Genomic DNA, 24,756 nt, shown 5'->3' on the forward strand with positions numbered 1-24,756 from the left:
AAGCTTGGCCCATGCTCGTAGCAAAATATCATGTAGCAGTCAACATGTCCTCGTTGATCTCAAATGACGTCATGTTTTCTCATTAATATGCATGAGTTGGACAAAATAATAGAGTAGGACACACACGTACACATTTTGGAAGAGAGCGACGTCCCAGACTTGAAATTTCAACTTGGTTCAATCGACAAACACACTTTGGAACAGCATTAAATGGTGGTTGACATGCGGAGACCTCAAAATGGCCGGAAAAAAACATTATTAGGAGAAAGGTAAGATTTATTGTATGCTCAGCTGGCACTTTGGTACCGTGTAGATGACTGCTAATATCGTGTTGGTCGCTAATGGTACGAAAACGAAACCCATTGAAGTCCCGATTTTCATTTGAAGATTTTAAACCTACCTTTGGGCTGTTAACTTCTGTCTAGTTATTTTTGTTAAAGTGATGTGGTGACCCAGTGACCGCTCGCATATTAGTGACACTGATCAACTAGCATGTTATCTTTTAACACTTATATATATATATATATATATATATATATATATATATATATATATATATATGTATATACACACACTTTACTAGACTAGTAATTTATGGTACTACTGCTGACTGAGAATGGGTGGATGGGTTTGTATTTGTCATTTAACTACAAGTTACTACTTAATAATTACTAGTAATACTATTACTGTTTCTACTACTACTACTATTATTATTATTACTAGTAATTAATAGGTAATTACTTTTTAATTTTCACAGTTTATCTTTGTTTCAGCATTAGCATTCAGCTTTCAGCATTCCCGCACAATTTCTCCAGAAATTGCACTTAGTCTAGTTATTATTATTTCAGGCACATTTTATTCTCCACACTTTTTTTTTTATGTCAAACTACTCCCTCCCACCGTTCAAATTTCAACTTCAAAATAAGGTTGGGCGGTAATAAGGTATACCACGGTGTCTAAAAATAGAAATGGTGTCACTTGAAATTAGGGGTGGGACAAAAAACCGATTCGACCGAACCATCGGTCGTTAAGGGGAGCTAAACGGCCGTATCGGTAGCAGACTTGTCAACCGATACAAAATCCGCCGGGAATCCTTAGATACATTGCTTGTAAAGCTGTGGACCGGATACCGCGTTGCTGTGAATCGGTTGCGAGTGAGGCTTTATGGTTTTCATAACAATAGCAAGAGTTCTGCACCGTGCTCTACTTGTTTTGTTTACATTTCAGTAGCAGCACTATTCAAGCTACTTCCGTGTTTACAGAGAGCGAGCAAAGTAGCGCTCAGAGACGCTTCATTCCCCGGATGTTGTAAACATAATGCAAAGACGTTACGCACCTTGGGGGGGAGCCTACCGTCAACGCCGTGCTCGCGACACGGCGCGCGCGCGCACAACGAGTGACAACATGCAACAGTGGAGACACTTAGCAGAAGCCGGTGCCGTACATCTTGGTATTTCCCATTGCTATCAAGTCCTCTCGGTGCACTTGTATGTCCCGGGCCGGCGTTGGTACTGCGCGCGAGCCAAAAAGAATAACTCCCGTGACGATCCAATGCATGGATTCAAACGACACAGGTATGTCCCACAGCCAACACACCAGCTAAGCTAAAACCACACTGCAAGTATCTCATTTCTCAGTTTGTGGCTCCCTGTCAACGTACACAACTAGCATGAGCAGCAGATAGGAGAACTGAGACGTGCCCGCGATTACGTAATCAAACTCAAAATGAACGACAGTCCAAAAAAACAAAACAAACAGTAGTGATTCCATGGTCATCATCGTGTCTCAGATTAAAAAAACAAAAAAGATGTCATACATTAACCAAAAATGAATGTGATGGCAAAGAAAAACAAAAATTGTTTAAAACAAAAATTGTTAATAAAAAGGGAAATGCACTTTTGGAAATATTTTTGGATATATTAAGTTGTTAAAATGTGTTTGATAGATTTATTCTTCCATAAGGTGGCTTCATATTTCTTTTGGCTGGACGGTAGGTTTATTTCATGTCTTAAATTTATGTTTCTGAAATACTTCACAATGTGGACATATTCTGTTTAATTGCGTTGGTGTCTTTTTAAAGGTTAAATATTTATATTTCAAATTGAATTATCAGCCTTTTGTTTTCCTGATCCTGATTTTGAATTAAAAAAACAAACAAAAAACAATTATAACTGTTAATAACAACTAATAAATATTTAAACTGATACATTTTTCAGTCATATCGCCCAGCCCTTTGTTCCGGTCCATTTAAATAATTGATTCAATATATAAAAATATAGAAGACATTGTTGTTGTTCTTTTTTTACACATTTGTAGATACTGTAAAAATCTGTGGTGTTTTAAGATTAATGTTTACAAGCAACAAATGTCACTATAAGATTTGAATATTGAAATTAATCGTATCGAATCGAAAGTTGTATCGTTCCCAAACTTAATCGAACTGTATCGAACCGTTCTGTTCTGAAAGATAATCGTTTTTCAATCGAATCGCAACTTGTGTATCGAGATACATATCGAATCGGCCTCATGTCAGAGATTCCCACCCCTACTTGAAATATTTTTTTAAGAGAAAATATAAATGTGTACTTCTTTTCAACTTACCATAAGTATTTACTTATAACTATTTAAAAAACTAATAGCAATAATTAATCATGTGATAGTCATGTGACAGCCTATGAACTGGAACAACTAAAGACAAGATGGCTTGCAGCTCCCGACGCAACTACATTGGTCACAAAAAAAGGCGCAAAAACTTGACTATACTAGAGGAAGTAAAAGTCGTAACAAGGTTTCTGTAGGTGAACCTGCGGAAGAAGGATCATTACCGGAGAGAGAGGCCGAGCGAGCCCGCATGGGCGGAGGCGCCTTCGAATGTGAGGCCGAGGGCGCGCAGCCGCGGATGAGTCGGACGCTCGCGGGAGCTTCGACCGCCTGGCCGCGGTGGCCCGGAGCCGCGGGGGGGGCGGCCGGGCCGACCGGCTCGGTTTGTGCTCCCCCCCTTCCCCACGTCCACTCAACTTTGGTCCCGGCCCGGGGCCGCGGGGGGCGGCCGGGCCGACCGGCTCGGTTTGTGCTCCCCCCCTTCCCCACGTCCACTCAACTTTGGTCCCGGCCCGGGGCCGCGGCCGGCGCGGGGACCGCCCAACCCTAATACATCGAATCATAATCCTACTGAATTGAACCAATTCAAATCATTTCATTTTAAAATTGAACCGTCCTTGTATCGGATCGCACCCCATGTATGGAAATGCGTATTGAATCGCCTTGATTAGAGAGATGTTAGCAGATGTGTTATAGCTTTGTGTGAATTTTTCTTTTATGACCGTGTGCGAGAGATTCATGCAATCTGTTGCCTTACAGATTGCCTTGGTGAACAACTTCCTCAAATTGGGCCTGAATGAGCTGAAACTGAGGTTTCGAGAGAGGCTTACTAAGAACCTGTATAACCAGTATCTAACGTAAGTAATACAGCAGCAGCATAGAATGAATGAATGAATTTTTGAGCATCTAGAAAAAGCAAAAGCAAAAATAAAGATAAAAAGAAAATCGACAACACATAGCATATACAGCGGAAAAAGACTAGGAAGAAGTATAAACTTTTTTTTTGTAACTAAACTTAAATAACACTAAATATTACAAGTCTACTCAAGGTTACGGGTTTGAATCCCACCTCTTCCTGTACATTGCAAATATATCCAGGGCCATTTTATTAAGGTATATACATGTATCCCAGCAAAATATATCAGGAAATGCATTATAATTTCACTGAAATGATTCAATGCGTGTCCCCATTAAGTGTTACTTTCATCAGATTTCACTTTTTAGTATAAATTCACTATAAGCCATGATTTTTGAAACAGACAAAGTTAGGTCAGTGGTTAGCCAAGTTGCCTGCCGCACGGAGGACATTGGTTCGAACCGAGCTTGGGCTACTCTTTCGTACAAATGCAGGGATATAATGTATACCAACTATCATAACAGAAAATGCATTATAATTTCATTGAATTGATTAAACGTGTCCCCATCAGCTTTGAAAGCTTTCAGCTTTGTACAAAACTTTTAACTATAAATACGCCTTTGAGCCATCGGCCACAAGACCTACCTTAGCTCAGTCCTCAGAGCACAGTGTATAGTGCGGCATCGCATGGAACAGTAAACAGGAGGCAAGGGTTCGCAAACCGCCTTATACTGGCTGCAGTTAAAAAAAAAATTCATTTATAATTCATCCACAATTTCTCAATTTCTCATTTGTAATTTACAATGTATCTTTCATTATTCACTTAACACGTTTTATTTAATGCATTCAATTCAATGTTCAATGACACATTCACTGGTTCAGCAAGACATCACTCAATTACATTTCACAACAGTTCAATGATGACAGCAAGTCTCCTGTGGGTCAGTAGATAGAGTAGCAGCGAATGGAACAGTGAACAGGAGATGAAGGTTTGAATCCCACCGTAGACTTGGTTGAATTTCAACTTTTGTCTTTTCATTTATAATTAATCAACAATTGATCAATTCTAATTTTCACACAATTTATCTTTTATTATCATTCGTTTAAAACATATTTAATGCATTAAATTTAATGTTCCTGGAGGTGTGGCTCGTTGGGGAGCGCCTGGTGGCCGTGCCTGCACCCATGGCACCCATGGCCCAGACGGGCACAGCCCGAAGAGACAACATGGGTCCCCCTTCCCACGGGCTCACCACCGGTGGGAGGGGCCAAAGGGCATAGCAGGCTGGGTGGCAGCCAAGGGCGGAGACCTTGGCGGACCGATCCCCAGCTACAGAAGCTAGCTCTCGGAACATGGAGCGTCACCTCTCTGGCAGGGAAGGAGCCCGAGCTGGTGTGTGAGGCCGAGAAGTTCCGACTAGACATAGTCGGACTCGCCTCCACACATATCTTGGGCTCTGGTACCAGTCCTCTCGAGAGGGGTTGGACTCTCTCCCACTCTGGAGTTGCCCACAGTGAGAGGCGCAGAGCAGTTGTGGGCATACATATTGCCCCCCGGCTTGGCGCCTGTAAGTTGGGGTTTACCCCGGTAGACCAGAGGGTAGCCTTCCTCCGCCTTCGGGTGTGGGGACGGGTCCTGACTGTTGTTTGTGCATATGCACCAAACCGCAGTTCAGAGTGCCCAGCCTTTTTGGAGTACTTGGAGGGTGTGCTGGAGAGCGCTCCCCCTGGGGACTCCCTCGTCCTGCTGGGGGACTTGAACGCTCACGTGGGCAATGACAGTGAGACCTGGAGGGGCGTGATTGGGAGGAACGGCCCCCCCAATCGATACCCGACCGTGGACTTCTGTGCTCGTCACGGACTGTCCATAACGAACACCATGTTCAAACATAAGGGTGTCTATATGTACACTTGGCACCAGGACACCCTAGGCCGCAGTTCGATGATTGACTTTATAGTCGTGTCATCGGATTTGCGGCCGCATGTTTTGGACACTCGGGTGAAGAGAGGGTCGGAGCTGTCAACTGATCACCGCCTGGTGGTGTGTTGGCTCCGACGGTGGGGAAAGATGCCGGTTCGACCTGGCAGACCCAAACGTATTGTGAGGGTTTGCTGGGACCATCTGGCGGAATCCCCTGTCAGAAAGAGTTTCAATGCCCACCTCTGGCAGAACTTCTCCCTTGTCCCGGGGGAGGCAGGGGACATCTAGTCCGCATGGGGCATGTTCCGCGCCTCCATTGTTGAGGCGGCCGACCGGAGCTGTGGCCGTAAGGTGGTCGGTGCCTGTCGCGGCGGCACTCCTTGAACCCGTTGGTGGACACCAGCAGTAAGAGATGCCATCAAGCTGAAAAAGGAGTCCTCTCGGGGCTTTTTGGCCTGTGGGACTCCGGAAGCAGCTGACGGGTACCAGCTAGCCAAGCGAAACTTGGCTTTAGCGGTTGCTGAGGCAAAAACCCAGACATGGGAGGAGTTTGGTGAGGCCATGGAAAAAGACTTCCGCACGGCTTCGAGGAAATTCTGGTCCACCATCCGGCGTCTCAGGAGAGGAAAGCAGTGCACCATTAACACTGTGCATAGTGGCGATGGGGTGCTGCTGACCTCGACTTGGGACATCGTGAATCGGTGGGGGGAATACTTCGAAGAACTCCTCAATTCCACCGACACATCTTCCTTTGAGGATGCAGAGTCTGGGGACTCTGAGGTGGGCTCTCCTATCTCTGGGGTCGAAATCACTGAGGTGGTTGGAAAGCTCCTCGGTGGCAGGGCCCCGGGGGTGGATGAGATCCGCCCGGAGTTCCGAAAGACTCCGTCGGGAAGTCTAATCTCGGATTCAGGAGGAGCAGTGTGGTTTTTGTCCTGGCCGTGGAACAGTGGACCAGCTCTACACCCTCAGCAGGATCCTTGAGGGTGCTTGGGAGTTCGCTCAACCAGTCCACATGTGTTAACATTTATGGACAGAATTTCTAGGCGCAGCCGAGGCATAGAGGGGGTCCGATTTGGTGGCCTCAGCATTGCATCTCTGCTTTTTGCAGATGATGTGCTGCTTCATCAATCCGGGATCTCCAACTCTCACTGAAGCGGTTCGCCGCCGATATATACATATATATATATATATATATATATATATATATATATATATATATATATATATATATATATATATATATATATATATATATATATATATACAGTGGTATGAAAAAGTATCTGAACCTTTTGGAATTTCTCACATTTCTGCATAAAATCACCATCAAACGTGATCTGATCTTTGTCAAAATCACACAGATGAAACAACAGTGTCTGCTTTAACTAAAACCACCCAAACATTCATAGGTTTTCATATTTTAATGAGGATAGCATGCAAACAATGACAGAAGGGGGAGGAATAAGTAACTGAACCATCACATTTAATATTTTGTGGCCCCCCCTTTGGCAGCAATAAGTTCAACCAGACGCTTCCTGTAGCTGCAGATCAGTCTGGCACATCGATCAGGACTAATCTTGGCCCATTCTTCTTTACAAAACTGCTGTAGTTCAGTCAGATTCCTGGGATGTCTGGCATGAATCGCTGTCTTGAGGTCATGCCACAGCATCTCAATGGGGTTCAAGTCTGGACTTTGACTTGGCCACTCCAGAACCTGTATTTTGTTCTTCTGAAACCATTCTGAAGTTGATTTACTTCTGTGTTTTGGATCAATGTCTTGTTGTAGCATCCATCCATCCTCTTTTTAGTTTCAACTGTCTGACAGACGGCCTCAGGTTTTCCTGCAAAACATCCTGATAAACTTTTGAATTCATTTTTCCATTAATGATTGCAAGTTGTCCAGGCCCTGAGGAAGCAAAACAGCCCCAAACCATGATGCACCCTCCACCATGCTTCACGGTGGGGATGAGGTGTTGATGTTGGTGAGCTGTTCCATTTTTCCTCCACACATGACGATGTGTGTTCCTCCCAAACAATTCAACTTTGGCTTCATCAGTCCACAAAATATTTTGCCAAAACTTCTGTGGAGTGTCCAAGTGCCTTTTTGCGAACATCAAACGAGCAACAATGTTTTTTTTAGACAGCAGTGGCTTCCTCCGTGGAGTCCTCCCATGAACACCATTCTTGGCCAATGTTTTACATATAGTTGATGCATGCACAGAGATATTGGACTGTGCCAGTGATTTCTGTAAGTCTTTAGCAGACACTCTAGGGTTCTTTTTTACCTCTCTGAGTAGTCTGCACTGAACTCTTGGCGTCATCTTTGGTGGGCGGCCACTCCTTGGGAGAGAAGCAACAGTGCCAAACTCTCTCCATTTGTACACAACTTCTCTGACTGTCGATTGATGAACATCCAGACTTTTAGAGATGGTTTTGTATCCTTTGCCAGTTTTATACAAACCAACAATTCTTGATCGCAGGTCTTCCGACAGCTCTTTTGAGCGAGTCATGGTGCACATCAAACAATGCTTCTCATCAAGACAATTCTGACCAGGTGTGTGTTTTATAGTGGGCAGGGCAGCTTTAAGCCACTCATCAGTGATTGGGCACACACCTGACTTAAATTGTTTGGTAAAAATTGGTTTCAATTGCTCTTTAAGTATCCTTAGGCAGAGGGTTCAGTTACTTATTCCTCCCCCTTCTGTCATTATTTGCATGCTATCCTCATTAAAATTATGAAAACCTGTAAATGTTTGGGTGGTTTTAGTTAAAGCAGACACTGTTATTTCATCTGTGTGATTTTGACAAAGATCAGATCACGTTTGATGGTGATTTTATGCAGAAATGTGAGAAATTCCAAAAGGTTCAGATACTTTTTCATACCACTGTATATATATATATATATATATATATATATATATATATATATGTATATGTATATATATATATATATACATATATGTATATATGTATATATGTATATATATATATATATATATATATATATATGTATATATGTATATATGTATATATATATATATATATATATATATATATATATGTATATATGTATATATATATATATATATATATATATATATATATATATGTATATATGTGTATATATATATATATATATATATATATATGTGTGTGTGTATATATATATATATGTATATATATATATATATATATATATATATATGTATATATATATTAGGGGTGTCACGATTCGCCAACTCCACGATTCGATTTAAATTTCGATTTTGGGGTCACGATTCGATTTTTTTTTCGATTTTTTTTTTTTTTTTTTTTTTTTTCGCTCCCCCACTTTATAACACAGAGGCATATGCTTCTGTAGGCTAAGGCTAGTCTATGATCATTGGTTCTATTCATTGTACAGTAAATCTTATTTCAAAAGATCGGCTACATATAGGTGATGCAATTTCCATATTATTTTTGTGTAAATTTATGTAATATATGATAATTGACATTAGGCAGGAATGATCAAATTCAAAGAATTTATTTACAATATAAAGTTAACCGTCTTGTTCTTACTGAAGTGTAAAATAAAAAATAAAAAAACAAAAACAAAAAGTCACAGTGGGTGCCTGCCATCTATTGACTGTTTTTGGTTACAACAGTGTGCTGTGCGTTCCTCTTAAAATAATGTGCAATGTGCAACAACAACAAAAAATATATTGTATCCAAAGTCATGGAACAAATACAGCCTGAACAAACTATATCCCAACATTTACAGTTGCTGGGCATACTGTAGCGTGGTTCAAGTACACTAATTAAATGTTTGAATCCAGCGTTTTCCAAGGCTGCAGGTCTGCTGCTATAAATAGACCTATGGATCTGGCGTTTCGCGCGAGCTGAAGTGTGTGGAAGTTTCACTGTAAATGAGGATGAAATAGTTGGTTGGACCGTTGTTTTCCCACTTCTAGTTGAATTTGATAAATCTAAATCTTTGTGATGCCTGCGTAAATGTCCCGTCATGTTTGTCGTGTTTCCCGTTGTTATAGGCTGGCGGCTCGGGCCCGCCGCCGGCTCCGCTCCCCTAGTATGTATGTGTGTGTTTGTGTCGGCTGGTGCCCGTATAATGGTACTTCAGTTTGAATGCGCCAGCGCGACACTCTGATTGGAGGACTGTGCCAGCGCGACACTCCGATTGGACGACTGTGCCAGCGCGACACTCCGATTGGACGACTGTGCCAGCGCGACGCTATTGTGTATCCGTGTATTATACCCCTATTGGTTATTGTTGTTTCTCCTCCGTTCTGTCAGTTCTGTCAAATGCGGTTATTATTTGTTCACCTTCCACTTTCACTCCCTTGTCAAACCCCTGCCTGAAATTTCAATTAAAACTACTCAGATGTTAAAGTCGACCCGTGTTTATCTACTCTATATTTTCTGTTATTGTGTTACTTCCCTTCCCCTTGACGAGCCGGGCGTAACACCGTGGCCGAGTACAGTACGCGCACATAGCATATCTTGCAACTGTGGTCTTTTTATCGACAACGTGAACGTTGTCGACATAACTCACCGGGAACGCAAAATGTTTCCAAACTGGTGACGAGAGAAGCGGGAGCGGCTTGAAGCACCATTGCTGTGTCTGTCCGCGCTTGCCATCATGACTGCAGGAGAAGTCAGCTAACAAGTGCCGTTAGCTAGTAGCTGAATGGCTGCGTCTCATTTGCTTTCCTGGGAGGTGGCGGTGGCGGAGGCGGGGGGGGGCATCGAATCGTGTGTCCTCTCTTCTATTTCGATGCTCGAAATCGTGACGTAATTTCGATCGATTTCGATAAAAAATCGAAATCGTGACACCCTTAATATATATATATTATATCACTTTTCGCGGTCTCGCTGTATCGCAGATTTTTTTTTTAAGTGCAATTTTGCATATTTTTTTACAGTAATATACACATTTTATAAAATTTATGGGCGGCACGGTGGCCGAGTGGTTAGCACGTCCGCCTCCCAGTTCTGAGGACTCCGATTCGAGTCCAGGCTCCGGCCTTCCTGGGTGGAGTTTGCATGTTCTCCCCGTGCCCGCGTGGGTACTCCGGTCTCCTCCCACATTCCAAAGACATGCATGGCAAGTTAATTGGGTGCTCCGAATTGTCCCTAGGTGTCCTTGTGAGTGTGAATGGTTGTTTGTCTCTGTGTCCCCCGCCTACTGCCCAGAGCCAGCTGAGATAGGCGCCAGCACCCCCCGCGACCCTAGTGAGGAATAAGCGGTCAAGAAAATGGATGGATGGATGGATAAAATTTATGAAGGTTTGAACATTGTCAATGTTTGAACAAGAGAGAACATGTAAATGCCTCAATGAGAAAAGTGTATAAATTGTGCGGCGTGGGATTTTTGAGCCTTAAAACATTTATAAGAGATGTAAAACATAAAGCTAACTACTTCGCGGATTTCATTTATTGCGGGTATTTTTTGGAACCTAACCCCAGCGGAAAACGAGGGAACACTGTGTGTGTGTGTGTGTGTATATATATATATATATATATATGTATGTGTGTATATGTATGTATGTGTGTATATGTATATGTGTATATGTATGTATGTGTATATATATGTATATGTATATGTATATATATACATTTTCCACTTGCTGTCGAGTGAATATGACACCACCTGTGCTGAGGAAATAGATAATGACACTTCACGGCTCACCTGTTTTCTGGGCTTGGTCAGCAACTGAGCCATGATTGGTCGTTATACATCTGTTTCCTCAGCACAGGTGATGTCATCTTCACTCAACAGCCAGTAGAAGCATTTGTTCATGAAAAATTACATTACAAAATTACATTAAAAAATTACTGGTAAGCATTTTTTTTTGTTACACTGATGAATGTAAACTTTTTTTTTTTTTTTAACTCATTCACTGCCTGCCATTTTAGAAAATTTCAAAATTTTCAATACCCACGCGATATTACGTTCAATAATTATCTATAAGCCGAATCTACCAAAGGACAGAATAGAATAGAATACTTTTTGCCTCGTCCCGTTCTTATATAATTGACAGTAGATGAATGTAGGTTTGCCAAAATACAGCCATATCTCCCATGGACTCTGAAACTGTGTTTATTTCGTATAAAATGGGGCAATGATGTCATCTACCGGTGGGTAGGCATCAGTAAAGTTGTTTCCAAGTTAGACATTTACAGTGAAGCTTAATCAGATGCTCCCCCATTATCCCGACTCTCAAAGGCAGTGAATGAGTTTTAAGAATCAAACTTGAGACTATGAACAGGAATCATATCAAAGAACCAGAATCTGAACCGGAAACTTCCAATTTGTAACCATCTGACAGTGACTCCTACATTTCCAATTTTAATGGTGTGCTGTAATGCTACATAGTGACATTAAACACACCCATTGGAGGTAGTTAAAAACTGTGGCGCTAAAGTAAAAAAAAAAAAATGGCTGGTGGAAATACTGATTGGCTCGTAACTTTAGAGAGTCGCCAGCCAAATTAACTGGTGATCAAAAAAGTGAATTTCGAAACCTGATGTATTCCTTGGATTCTTTGTTCCTGTCTCTCAGAGGCTTTACCTACTACAAAATGGGTAACTTGGACAACCGAATTGCCAACGCAGACCAGTTGCTGACTCAAGATGTGGAAAAATTCTGCAACAGTGTGGTGGATCTGTATTCCAACCTCAGCAAGGTACAAAATGTTAGCTCTCTTTATAATGGTTCTTAAGCTCATAAAAATCACAGTGAGGACAATTTGGGGGATAGTTTTATATGTTCATGTCAGGAGAAACTCATACATTGGCCATCTTCTATTTTGGCACATTAATGTCAAGAGCACAGATTAAAGGGATTGTGGGATAACTAGAGCAATTACAGAACTTGGATCGTTTAACAAACATTTAAGTAAGGGCTATTTCCATTAACTCTTTTACCATCCATCCATCTATTTACTACCACTTATCCGAGGTCGGGTCGCGGGGGCAGCAGAGGGGGAAACCCAGACCTCCCGCTCCCCAGCCACTTCAACCAGCTCCACCGGCGGGATCCCAAGGCGTTCCCAGGCCAGCCGAGAGACATAGTCTCTCCAGCGTGTCCTGGGTCGACCCCGGAGCCTCCCGCCGGTGGGACATGCCCGGAACACCTCCCCAGGGAGGCGTCCAGGAGACATCCGAACCAGATGCCCGAGCCACCTCAGCTGGCTCCTCTCAACGCGGAGGAGCAGCGGCTCGACTCTGAGTCCCTCCCGGATGACCGAGCTTCTCACCCTATCTCTCAGGGAGAGCCCGGACACCCTGTGGAGGAAATTCATTTCGGCCGCTTGTATCCGGGATCTCGTTCTTTCGGTCACGACCCGCAGCTCGTGACCATAGGTGAGGGTTGGAACGTAGATCGACCGGTAAATCGAGAGCTTCGCCTTTTGGCTCAGCTCTTTCTTCACCACGACGGACCGATACAGAGTCCGTATCACTGCAGACGCTGCACCGATCCGCCTGTCAATCTCCCGCTGGAGCTTGTGAACAAGACCCCAAAATACTTGAACTCCTCCACTTGGGGAAGGATCTCATCCCCGACCCGGAGAAGACACGCCACCCTTTTACGCCTGAGGACCATGGTCTCGGATTTGGAGGTGCTGATCTTCATCCCAACCGCTTCACACTCGGCTGCGAACTGTTCCAGTGAAAGTTGGAGATCCCGGCTTGATGAAGCCAACAGCACCACATCATCTGCAAAAAGCAGAGATGCAATGCTGAGGCCACCAAACCTGAACCCCTCAACGCCTCGGCTACGCCTAGAAATTCTGTCCATAAAAATTATGAACAGAATCGGTGACAAAGGGCAACCTTGGCGGAGTCCGACCCTCACTGGAAACGAATCCGACTTACTGCCGGCAATGCGGACCAGACTCTGGCAACAGTCGTACAGGGACCGAACAGCCCGTATAAGGGGGCTCGGTACCCCGTACTCCCGAAGCATCCCCCACAGGACTCCCCGAGTGACACGGTCGAACGCCTTCTCCAAACCCACAAAACACATGTGGACTGGTTGAGCGAACTCCCACACACCCTCAAAGATCCTGCTGAGGGTGTAGAGCTGGTTCACTGTTCCACGGCCAGGACGAAAACCCCACTGCTCCTCCTGAATCCGAGATTGGACTTCCCGACGGACCGTCCTCTCCAGCACCCCTGAATAGACCTTACCAGGGAGGCTGAGGAGTGTGATCCCTCTATAGTTGTAACACACCCTCCGGTCCCCCTTCTTAAAAAGGGGGACCACCACCCCGGTCTGCCAATCCAGAGGCACTGTCCCCGATGTCCACGCAATGTTGCAGAGGTGTGTCAACCATGACAGCCCCACAACATCCAGAGTCTTGAGGAACTCCGGGCGGATCTCATCCACCCAGGGGCCCTGCTACCGAGGATCTTTCCAACCACCTCAGTGACTTCGACCCCAGTGATAGGAGAGCCCACCTCAGAGTCCCCAGACTCTGTATCCTCAAAGGAATTGGAATTGGGGAATGTGGAATTGAGGAGGTCTTCGAAGTATTCCCCCCACCGATTCACAGCGTCCCGAGTCGAGGTCAGCAGCACACCATCGCCACTATACAAAGTGTTAATGGTGCACTGCTTTCCTCTCCTGAGACGCCGGAAGTCATTTTCCATGGCCTCACCGAATTCCTCCCATATCTGAGTTTTTGCCTCAGCAACCGCCGAAGCCACGTTCAGCTTGGCCAGTCGGTACCCGTCAGCTGCCTCCGTAGTCCCACAGGCCAAAAAGGCCCGATAGGACTCCTTCTTCAGCTTGATGGCATCCCTTCACACTGGTGTCCACCAGCGGGTTGGAGGATTGCCGCCGCGACAGGCACCGACCACCTTACAGCCACAGCTACGATCGGCCGCCTCAACAATGGAGGTGCGGAACATGGCCCATTCGGACTCAATGTCCCCCGCCTCCCCCGGGACAAGGGATTAGCTCTGCCGGAGGTGGGCGTTGAAACTCTTTCTGACGGGATTCCGCCAGACGTTCCCAGCAGGCCCTCACAATACGTTTGGGTCTGCCAGGTCGGACCGGCGTCTTCCCCCACCAACGGAGCGAACACATCACCAGTTGACAGCTACGCCCCTCTCTTCACCCGAGTGTCCAAAACATCCGACGACACGACTACAAAGTTGATCATCGAACTGCGACCTCGGGTGTCCTGGTGCCAAGTGCACATATGGACACCCTTATGTTTGAACATGGTGTTCGTTATGGACAGTACGTGACGAGCACAGAAGTCCAATAACAGAACACCGCTTGGGTTTTGATTGGGGGGGCCGTTCTTCCGAATCACGCCCTTCCAGATCTCACTGTCATTGCCCACGTAAGCGTTGAAGTCCCCCAGCAGGACGAGGGAGTCCCCAGGGGAGCGCTCTCCAGCACACCCTCTAAGGACTCCAAAAAGGGTGGGTACTCTGAACTGCTGTTTGGTGCATATGCACAAACAACAGTCAAGTCCCCCCACCCGAAGGAGGAGGGAGGCTACCCGCTTGTCTACCGGGGTAAACCCCGTACAGGCGCCGAGCCCGGGGGCAATAAGTATACCCACACCTGCTCTGCGCCTCTCACCGTGGGGAAACTCCAGAGTGGAAGGAGAGTCCAACCCCTCTCGAGAGGACTGGTACCAGAGCCCAAATGTGTGGAGGAGAGTCCGACTATGTCTAGTCGGAACTTCTCCGCCTCACACACCAGCTCGGGCTCCTTCCCTGCCAGAGAGGTGACATTCCATGTCCCAAGAGCCAGCTTCTGTAGTTGGGGGTCGGTCTGCCAAGGTCTCCTCCCTTGGCTGCCACCCAGCCTACACTGCACCCAGCCCCTTTGGCCCCTCCCACCGCTGGTGAGCCCGTGGGAAGAAACTCTTTTAACTCTTTTAATGCCGCACGAAAAACTTTAATATGACAAAGGTTTTGATCATTCACATTATCCTTGAAAATGTTCTATTTCACCAGATTTCGTCATGTTTCATTGTAATTTCATATACCGGCAGCCCATTGAAAAGAGACACAATGCTGCCATCTGCTGGCCATAGTGAGAGTGTTTTTGATTCCACAACCCAATGACCAGGCAGTGCTGCACTTAGGCGTTGCACTACCCATTGATAAAAAACAAAAAAAACAAACGAAAAAAAGTAGTTGACGTCATTTAACGTTTATGGCGGCATACATTGTGATTTTACTAATCGTTATTAAAGGTTTTTGGCGGTCAAAGAGTTAATGGTGAGGTGGCCCAAGGGAGGACACTCGTCGCAAACACATTGTCCCAATGTTGCTTGTCAATATGAATTTCTGTATTCAGTGTTCCCTCGTTTATCGCGGGTTCATCTAGCACGGCCTTGCTGTTTCGTGGATTTTTAAAAAAAATTTTTTTTACGCCACCCGCACCACTGTTCCGGGTCACCGCAGTGATGCGGTCCCCGTCAAAATGTGTTTAAATGCCCTGCTTTGTATCTTCATAATTAAAATGAAGATTTTCTGCCCCAAACCAGTCGTGCTGGTTGACTGCTCAGAGCGCCGTGCATCCACCACCCGCCCCAGGATTCAGGCAGACCCGTACTGGTCAGAAGTGCTCGTGTGGAGTTCCAGGGACACTGTCAATGCGGTCCCAGTCAAAATGGGTTTATGTACATGTCCTCCTGTCTTGTCCAGTGGTACCACTAATTACGAAATTAATTGGTTCTGGAAGAAAGTTCTTAAGTAGAAAATGTTGTAAGTAGAGACGCATTTTCCATGTAAATGCCCTAATCCGTTCCAAGCCACCCAAAATTCAGACAAAAATGTTTTTTAAAGCATAAAAATGCATCAAAACATGTCACAAATACATGTTACAACTAGACTAAGCAATTTCTGGAGAAATTGCGTGGGAATGCTGAAAGCTGAATGCTAATAGCTGAATGCTAAGCTAAATGCTAATAGCTGAATGCTAATGAAGGAAATAGAAAGATAAATTATGTGAAAATAACATAGCTATTAATTACTAGTAATCAGTGAATGTGTCATTGAACATTAAATTGAATGCATTAAATATGTGAATAACGAATAACAATGAAAGCTAAATTGTGTGTAAATTAGAAATTATCAATTGTCTGAATTATAAATGAAAAGACAAAAGTTGAAATTCAAGTAGTCTGAGGCTGGTTTCAAACCCTCGCCTCCTGTTTACTGTTCAATGAGCTGCCACACAGCCACTCTACCCACTGACCCATAGGAGACTTAGTGCCATCATTGCAGTTTTTTGAAATGTAATTTAGAGTTGTCTTGCAGAACCAGTGAATGTGTCATTGAACATTAAATTGAATGCATTAAATAAAACATATGTTAAATGAATAAAGAAAGATAAATTGATTGTAAATTACATAGGAGAAATTATGAATGAATTATAAATGAAAATACAGAAGTTTAAGTTCAACCAGTCTGACACTGGTATCGAACCCTCGCCTCCTGTTTACTCTTCAATGATCTACTGCACTGCCACACTATCCACTGACCCACAGGAGACTTGGTGCCATCATTGAAGTGTTGTGAAATGGAAGCAGCGAATATGTCATTGAACAAATGCATTAAATAAAACGTATGTTAAATGAATAAAGAAAGATAAATTGGTTGTACATTACAAATGAGAAATGATAGATGAATTATAAATGAAAAGACAAAAGTTTGTTTTAACTAAGAAAAAAAAAAAGAAAGTATATACAATGAGAGGTGGGATTTGAACCCACAACCTCCTGATTACTGGACAAAGAACTTAACCACTCGACCACTACAGTGCAATAAAGTCTGTGACATTATTTTTATTATTTTAACTTCCTCACACTTTTTTTTTGGTTTTACATAATTTACATAATTGATGGATTCACTGAGGTTTAGTATATTAATTGTTTTATGTAAAACAATTGAAAAATATCCATGTCTGAAATGAAAGTTGGGGGTGACAAAAAAAAAAAAAAAAATCCCCACCGAGATTCGAACCCGGGCTTGGGTGTAAAAATGCAACTGCACTCAAGTTACTTACCAGGTGAGCTAATGGGGCTTGGTGCAAATAAGAGCAAATTCGCGTATTTGTCTTTCAGTGTCATCCAATGCTGAAAGGGATGAAAGCTAATTGGGGACACGTGTTTAATAATTTCACTATAACACATTTCCTGATATGATAGTCAGTTGGTATACTTAATATACGTTTACATAATTCCCACGGACACATGTGCAATGTACAGTCGGCGGTGGGCTTTGAACCTGCGACCTCCTGCTTACTGTACATGCAATCTCCCAACTGTGCCACTGAGCAGTATCAGAAAGCCGGTCATGATGGTCTGTTGTATGTATGGAAGTGGGCATGGAAAGTGGGAAAGGCGTGAATTTTCTCAGCAAGTTGAAATTTTAACGGTGTAAATCGGAAGTATTATGTGGGAGTAGTTTGACGGAAAAAAAGTGAGGAGAATAAAATGCTATAATATTAATAAGTAAGATGAAATAATCTCAATAACATATGTGGGAATGCTTTCAACATTCCTACAATTAGATTATTGCACAATAAATGAGAGTTGTGCATAATATAAAAACAAAGAGTAAAGAATAAAAATGATGCTCATTTACCTTTTTAACTCCTGTCTAGGGATGTGTTACGTTCCACCTAGAGGATGCAGGGCGCAACATAAAAAACTAGGGCCCCAACTCCCTCACATCCCAAGCAGCCACTCAAAGTCATCAAAAATAGAATAAACAATAATTTATTCCAGGATTTAGTCATATCCTTCAGTCATGTACAGCCAATCAAAATAAGGCTTCAGGGTGAACCAAGGCCAAAATAACAAACAAAACAACCCTATCTAGAAAAGTAAAGAAACAACCTAAATAATTAAGTAAACAGAAAAACAGAATCTTATCTTCGTAACTAAGAAAACAGAGGAAAACGTAATGAACATAAATGGCAGTTCACCCCTACTCAAGCACAGGATTGTCAAAAGAAACAAACAATTCGCAGGTGTGGCTGGTTGGGAGGAGAGGGAGAAGGGTTGTGGTAGCTCCAGATGTCACAGGCCTTAAAGGGCAGCTCCTCCATCCTCCACCAATCAGTGAGCAGCATGTTGAGCCACCTCGTTGGTCTCATTATGTGCACCTGTGCAGACAAAACCTACAGCAATCCATAACACACAGCAGTCCATAACACCCTCCTTCCCAAAAATTAAACATCCACCCATGTTTAATTAATAAGAAAGGCCCGAGATACACAGTCAGCTAACACGTTTTCAGATCCCTTCTTGTGCAAGTTCTTTAAATTAAAATCCTGTAACAGCAGGGACCAGCGCATCAACCACTAGTTCGAATTTTGCATCCTATTGAGGAAAACCAGCGGATTGTGGTCGGTGTAAACACAAATTGGATGTACAGCGGACCCGAGATATACTTCAAAATGTTGCAGTGAAAGAAGAAGCGAAATGGCCTCTTTTTCAATAGTACTAGTTTTAGTTGGTGTCAGTTAAACTTTCTAGAAAAGTAGCAAATGGGATGGTCTAAACCACATGTGTCGAGATCCGGTCCTCGAGGGCCAGAGCACTGCATGTTTTCTAGGCTTCTCTACTCCAATGCACCTGATTCAAGGATCAGGATAATTATCAGGTTCCTGCAGAGCTTGCTGATGAGTTTAAAAATGAATCAGCTGTGTTGAAAATGGGAAGCCTCGAAAACCTGTCGGGCTGCGGCCCTCGAGGGATTCAGTTTGACACCACTGGTCTAAACCATGCTCATCCTCTTGTAAGAGGACTGAGCCTGCGCCACTAGCACTTGCGTCTACTTCCAACTTAAAGGGGCGTGCAAAATTTGGCGCCGCAAGAACAGGAGCACTACACAACAACAGTTTTGCGACCTTAAACGCAGACTGACAATCAGGTGACCACACAAAAGGAACATTTACACTTACTAGGCTAGTAAGTAGAGAAACCACCGAGTTTCGAACAACTGGGCCCAGATCATTAAGAGGCCTAATCTTAATCTCGTTTGGACCAGAAAAATAAACTGATCTGATTGTATTAGCTCATTTTCATTTTTTTTCTCTGTTTTGTTCTTCAGTGGAAGTGTACCGACATGTTTGTTCACGAGTGTAATACAGAGGTAGTTATATTGTTGTCAAACATTGAAAATCAGTTTTGTCTTTTTTGCAGCCTTTGCTGGATATTGGCTTGTACATCTTCAAGCTGACAAGTGCCATTGGTGCTCAGGTATGTTACGCAGTGATTGTTTCCAAGGTCATAGAAATCCATAAGGCTGCGTTCAGGTGTCGATGTCGAACGGAGGTGATGTCGATACCAGATGTGATCAGGCCACCAGATTGTGTCGGATAACTTCTGACCGATCCTGTAGCGTGACGTCAGCAGTAGGGCGCATTGGGTTTTTGCACGCATAAAGTGACGTCACGGACAGTCAAATCCGTTCTGAGTGTTTCAAGCTCATCAGACTGAGACTCATCTAGTCCAAATCGGATATGAAACTACCTCCCGCATGTGGTTTCAATCCGTTCCGTAAAAATTGGATTTCATGTGCTTTATGACTACAAAAGAGCCATCCAGTTTCAATCTGGATGGGCTAAGAATTGTATTTGGGCTGGCAGTCTGAACAAGGCCTAATTAAATTAGGGGTGGGACTTTAATGCTAACTGTGCATCTGGATAATGTATTTTCTCTACTCTTTACATAATTTTACCCCCATTCATCCAAGCAGCATCATTGTCAAATTGGCTGACAACACCACCATTGTAGGGCAGATTAAGAATAATGACAGATAAGTGCGTCGTAAAGCGGGTGCATCACATGGGCAGCGTGGCGGATGAACCTGTGGTAAAAAGTCACCATCCCGAGGAACTCAAGGAGACCCTGGGCCGTCCGGGGTCGAGGAAAAGCGGCAACAGCTTCCACTTTTGCCGGGAGCGGGGTGGCGCCATCCTCGTTGATGAGGTGGCCGAGGAATTGGATGGAGGGCACACCAAAGACACATTTAGCTCGGTTAATAATCAGTCCAGACTGGCTGAGCTTGGAGAAAAGCTGCCGGAGGTGTGAAAGGTGTTCTCTGATGGACGAGCTGGCCACTAGGATGTCATCCAAGTAGACGAAGAGGAACGGCATGTCCCGGAGAACAGAGTCCATGAGACGCTGAAAAGACTGGGCCGCGTTTTTAAGGCCAAATGGCATCCTGTGAAACTGGAACAGTCCGAAAGGTGTTATCACAGCAGTCTTAGGCACATCGGCGGGGTGTACCGGAACTTGGTGATAGCCCCGTACCAAGTCCACCTTAGAAAACACCTTCGCACCTGCCAGGTGGGCAGAGAAGTCCTGTATGTGCGGGACCGGATAGCGATCGTGCGTCGCGGCATCATTGAGGCGGCGATAGTCTCCACACGGTCGCCAGCCGCCGTCCGACTTCGTAACCTTGTGGAGAGGCGAAGCCCACGGGCTGTCCGAATGCCGAATTATGCCAAGGTGTTACATGTTGGCGAATTCGGACTTAGCTGTGGCCACTCTATCGGGGTTGAGGCGTCGGACCTTAGCGTGAACCGGCGGCCCCACGGTCTCGATGTGGTGCTCGACCCCATGTTTGGTAGAAGTGGCTGCAAATGTAGGCGTGGTCAGGCTGGGGAATTCTCCAAGAAGCCGCATGAACACGTCGTCATCTGAGAGCGGGCTGGCGAGGCCCTCAAATGTCTCCACATCACACCCACAAGCAACAGTGGAAAACGTCAAAGCGTCCAACAGGCGGCCATTTTTAACATCCACCAGTAGACTGTGGGCACACAAAAAGTCTGCGCCAAGAAGGGGAAAAGAAATGTCCGCAGTGACAAAGTCCCAAGTGAATCGACGCTCCCCAAAACATACATCCACTGTCTTAGTGCCGTAGGTCCGGATAGGTGCATCGTTGGCCGCTGACAGGTGCGGGCCGTGAGTGCCCCGAGCAGTATCTTCAGCCGAGGCAGGCAACACGCTTCTGCGGGCGCCTGTGTCACAAAGGAATTTGAGTTTGGAGAGGGTGTCCATGATAAACAGCACTTTGCGCCCCCACTCACAGCTGCAACTGAGTGGAGGCGTTGCCGTTTTCCGATGCAACAAAGGAGCAAGGGGCGCGACACCTCTTCGCCATTGGTTCCAAAACGTGCGTGAAATAGCATAAGCCAGCATCGGAGGTGATGTTATGACTCAAATATACTGGTCTAGACCTGAACACAGCCAAGTTGGATCACACTAATTCACCTCATGACACAATCATTTTGTCCTCTACGTTAACTGGATGGAAGTAGATCTTAAATGTAGGAATTCCTAGATCCACCTCTCAATTCTAATAAACTATCATTCATTTATGTGCTTTTTTTTTTTTTTTTTTTTTTTTGTGGGAGCCTAATGGTAAGACATTTATGATTTATCTGATTTATCTTTAAAGGGTAGTGTCAGAACAGATCATGCTTTTTAAAACAGAAGATGAGAAAGTCTTAGCGTGGTTGCTAAATTTATTATATTAATGCATGTAGCCTACTGTCTTAATGAAATTGTAAAAACAATGCTACATTCCCTCTTTACTAGGGATGCAACGATAATGGCAATATCGTGATATTGTGATATTAAAACTAAAAATATCGTCGTCATGTTCATGATATATAAATGCAACACATCTGTTAAAAAAGTCAGGTTGATTTCCATTTGTGCAGTTCTAGCACCCTCTGGTGGATAGATTTTTTTAGTTCAGTTAAATTTCCATTAGGGATGTTTTGGCCCATGTTTAAAATGTTTAAAAATCTATGCTAATCATCAGATGATTGTCGTAATTAGGGTTAGGTCGAAAATACCGATATATCGATATTGAATCAATATTCCATTTCATAGGCCAATATCAATTCATAAAACCATGACTTGATACTTTCAATACAGTGTCGTCCCCCCTGTAAATTAATGTGGCAAATAGCGACCGATTAATCAGCCGCCGATTATAATCGGCCAATTATTGGCCTTCTAACATTGGCCAAAACAATCGGCCCTTAAAACGTTAGCTGAAGAAAGCTGAAGTTTCCGACGCTGTGACCCTGGGCTGAATGCACCATTTTGCTTGTGTAGCATTAGCAACTAGCAAGTGTGTAGCGTATGTTATTCTGTCCTCTAAGCTGTTTAATGACACCGCAGTTGGAGTTAACTGTAATACTAAGTAAGTACACAATGTTAAGAGTTACATCCACTGTGTATTTAAATACAAAACACGCTTTGTTTTTAAAACATTGCTAGCCTTGCGCTAACAGGAAGTTAGGAAATGCTAACGGGAAGTTAGTATCGAATTTGTGAGTGTTTTTCCTTCAAATAACGAATCAAATCGGGCCCTTCTGAATCTAATTGAATCTATTTTGGAAACCTGAATTGATACCCAGCCCGAGTCGTAATATGCTTGTGTAGCGAGTCAGGATGTGGAGGAACTCAATGTGGGCTTGCATTAGGCAAGTAAGTGCCTCAATATGAAGTGTTATTAGAGATTGTAAGTAGTTTATATGTATTGGTGTTATGTACAAATGTGCTTTTTTTTTTTTTTTAGTATGAGCTCATTTTTTTTTACAATATTGTGACATTTTTTAAATATCGGCAACCTCCCCACAATATCGTGATAATGTATCGTGATATTAGGGATACACGATAATATCGGTGGCCGATAATTATCGGCAATTTTCGACCTATTGGACATCAAACAGGTAAACCAGATCATAGAAAAATCCACAGATAATTATCGGCAATTATCAACCAATTTGGTGCCATACAGATAAACCAGATAATAAAGAAATTTGCCGATAATTAGGCAATTATCAACCAATTTGACATCATACAGAAAAAGCAGATGATAAAGAAACTGACAGAAAATTATCGTCAATTATCGACCAATTTGATTTAATACAGATAAACCTGATAAAAAAAATTGCCGAAAATTATCGGCAATTATCAACCAATTTGACGTCAAACAGATAAACCATATAATAGAGAAATCCACCCATAATTATCAGCAATTATCAAACAATTTGCCGTCCTACAGATAAACGGGATAATAAAGAAATTCGCCAAAGATTATCGACAATTATCGACCAATTTGGTGTCACACAAAAAAAACAGATAATAAATAAATTCGGCAAAAATGATCGACAATTCTCAACCATTTTAATTTCATACAGATAAACCAGATAATAAAGAAATTTGCTGAAAATTATCGGCAATTATCAACCAATTTGACGTCAAACAGATAAACCAGATCATAGAGAAATTCGCCAATAATTATTGGCAATTGTCAAACAATTTGGTGTCATGAAGATAAACCAGATCATAGAGAAATTGGCCGAAAATTATCGGCAATTAGCGACCAATTTGATTTCATACAGATAAACTACAGAATAGGGGTGTTAAAAAAAATCGATTCGGCGATATATCGCGATACTACATCGCGCGATTCTCAAATCGATTCAATAATCGGCAGAATCGATTTTTTTTTTTTTTTTTTTTTTTTAGGATTCACACCTTGAGCATGGAAGAATGTTATATGAACGGAACATTAAGCCTTAATATTTTATTTTAATGCTGTTCAAACATGAAACAGATTACAACCTCTATAAGACTGAAATTTCAGATAAATAAATAATACATTTTCATATAAATCTTACACTCTACAAGCTTACTGATTAGTATTTTCTAAATTTGAATGAAAAAAAATCGCAACAATCGACTTATAATTTCGTATCGGGATTATTAGGTATCGAATCGAATCGTGACCTGTGAATCGTGATACGAATCGAATCGTCAGGTACTCGGCAATTCACACCCCTACTAGAGAATAAAGAAATCGGGCAATAAAAATAGACATGCCACGTTGGTCCATTTGTTGTGGTTGTGGCTCATATCAATAAAATTCAGCTTCATGGTGCTTTACATACTTTGAAACATTGTGTAAAGTTTACACAATGTTTCAAAGTATTTGTACATGTCAGACTTATAGTAGGAATTGAGAGTATATTTGTATTCAAGTTAATATCGACATCAGCACTTTCTAAATTATTGGTTTATCGGTATCGGTTGAAAATAGCATTATCATGCATCCCTATGTGATATTTGGATATCGTTACATCTCTACTCTTTATAGTGCTGTTATGGATCAGCTGTGTTGGAAGACATTTCATGAGAGAGGGACATGGCAAGAAAAAAAAAAGAATTGAAATGGTACTTTTAGTACCTGGTTTTGCTCATGTAAATGCATCAATAGCAAGTCATGCATTATTGATCTACGTCGTAGGTACTGTGTGGTGGAAAATTGCATCGAGTTATTTATCAAGTGTATTTATAGCCGTATATAT

The 24,756-nt window shown here is 43.1% G+C and overlaps 1 protein-coding gene across 3 annotated transcripts in view; it reads left to right on the plus strand.

The window, feature by feature from the left end:
* The window catches only part of abcd3a (ATP-binding cassette, sub-family D (ALD), member 3a), a 301,524-nt gene that overhangs the window by 21,827 nt on the left and 254,941 nt on the right, over nt 1-24,756 (plus strand). For all 3 annotated transcript variants that reach the window (XM_077508600.1, XM_077508601.1, XM_077508602.1), the window contains 3 exons: nt 3,361-3,458; nt 11,941-12,064; nt 19,565-19,621. In XM_077508600.1, coding sequence (XP_077364726.1) covers nt 3,361-3,458; nt 11,941-12,064; nt 19,565-19,621 — 279 coding nt within the window. The remainder of the gene's footprint in view (nt 1-3,360; nt 3,459-11,940; nt 12,065-19,564; nt 19,622-24,756) is intronic.

The sequence above is a fragment of the Festucalex cinctus genome, chromosome 20, assembly GCF_051991245.1.
Source record: "Festucalex cinctus isolate MCC-2025b chromosome 20, RoL_Fcin_1.0, whole genome shotgun sequence".
Classification (NCBI taxonomy): domain Eukaryota; kingdom Metazoa; phylum Chordata; class Actinopteri; order Syngnathiformes; family Syngnathidae; genus Festucalex; species Festucalex cinctus.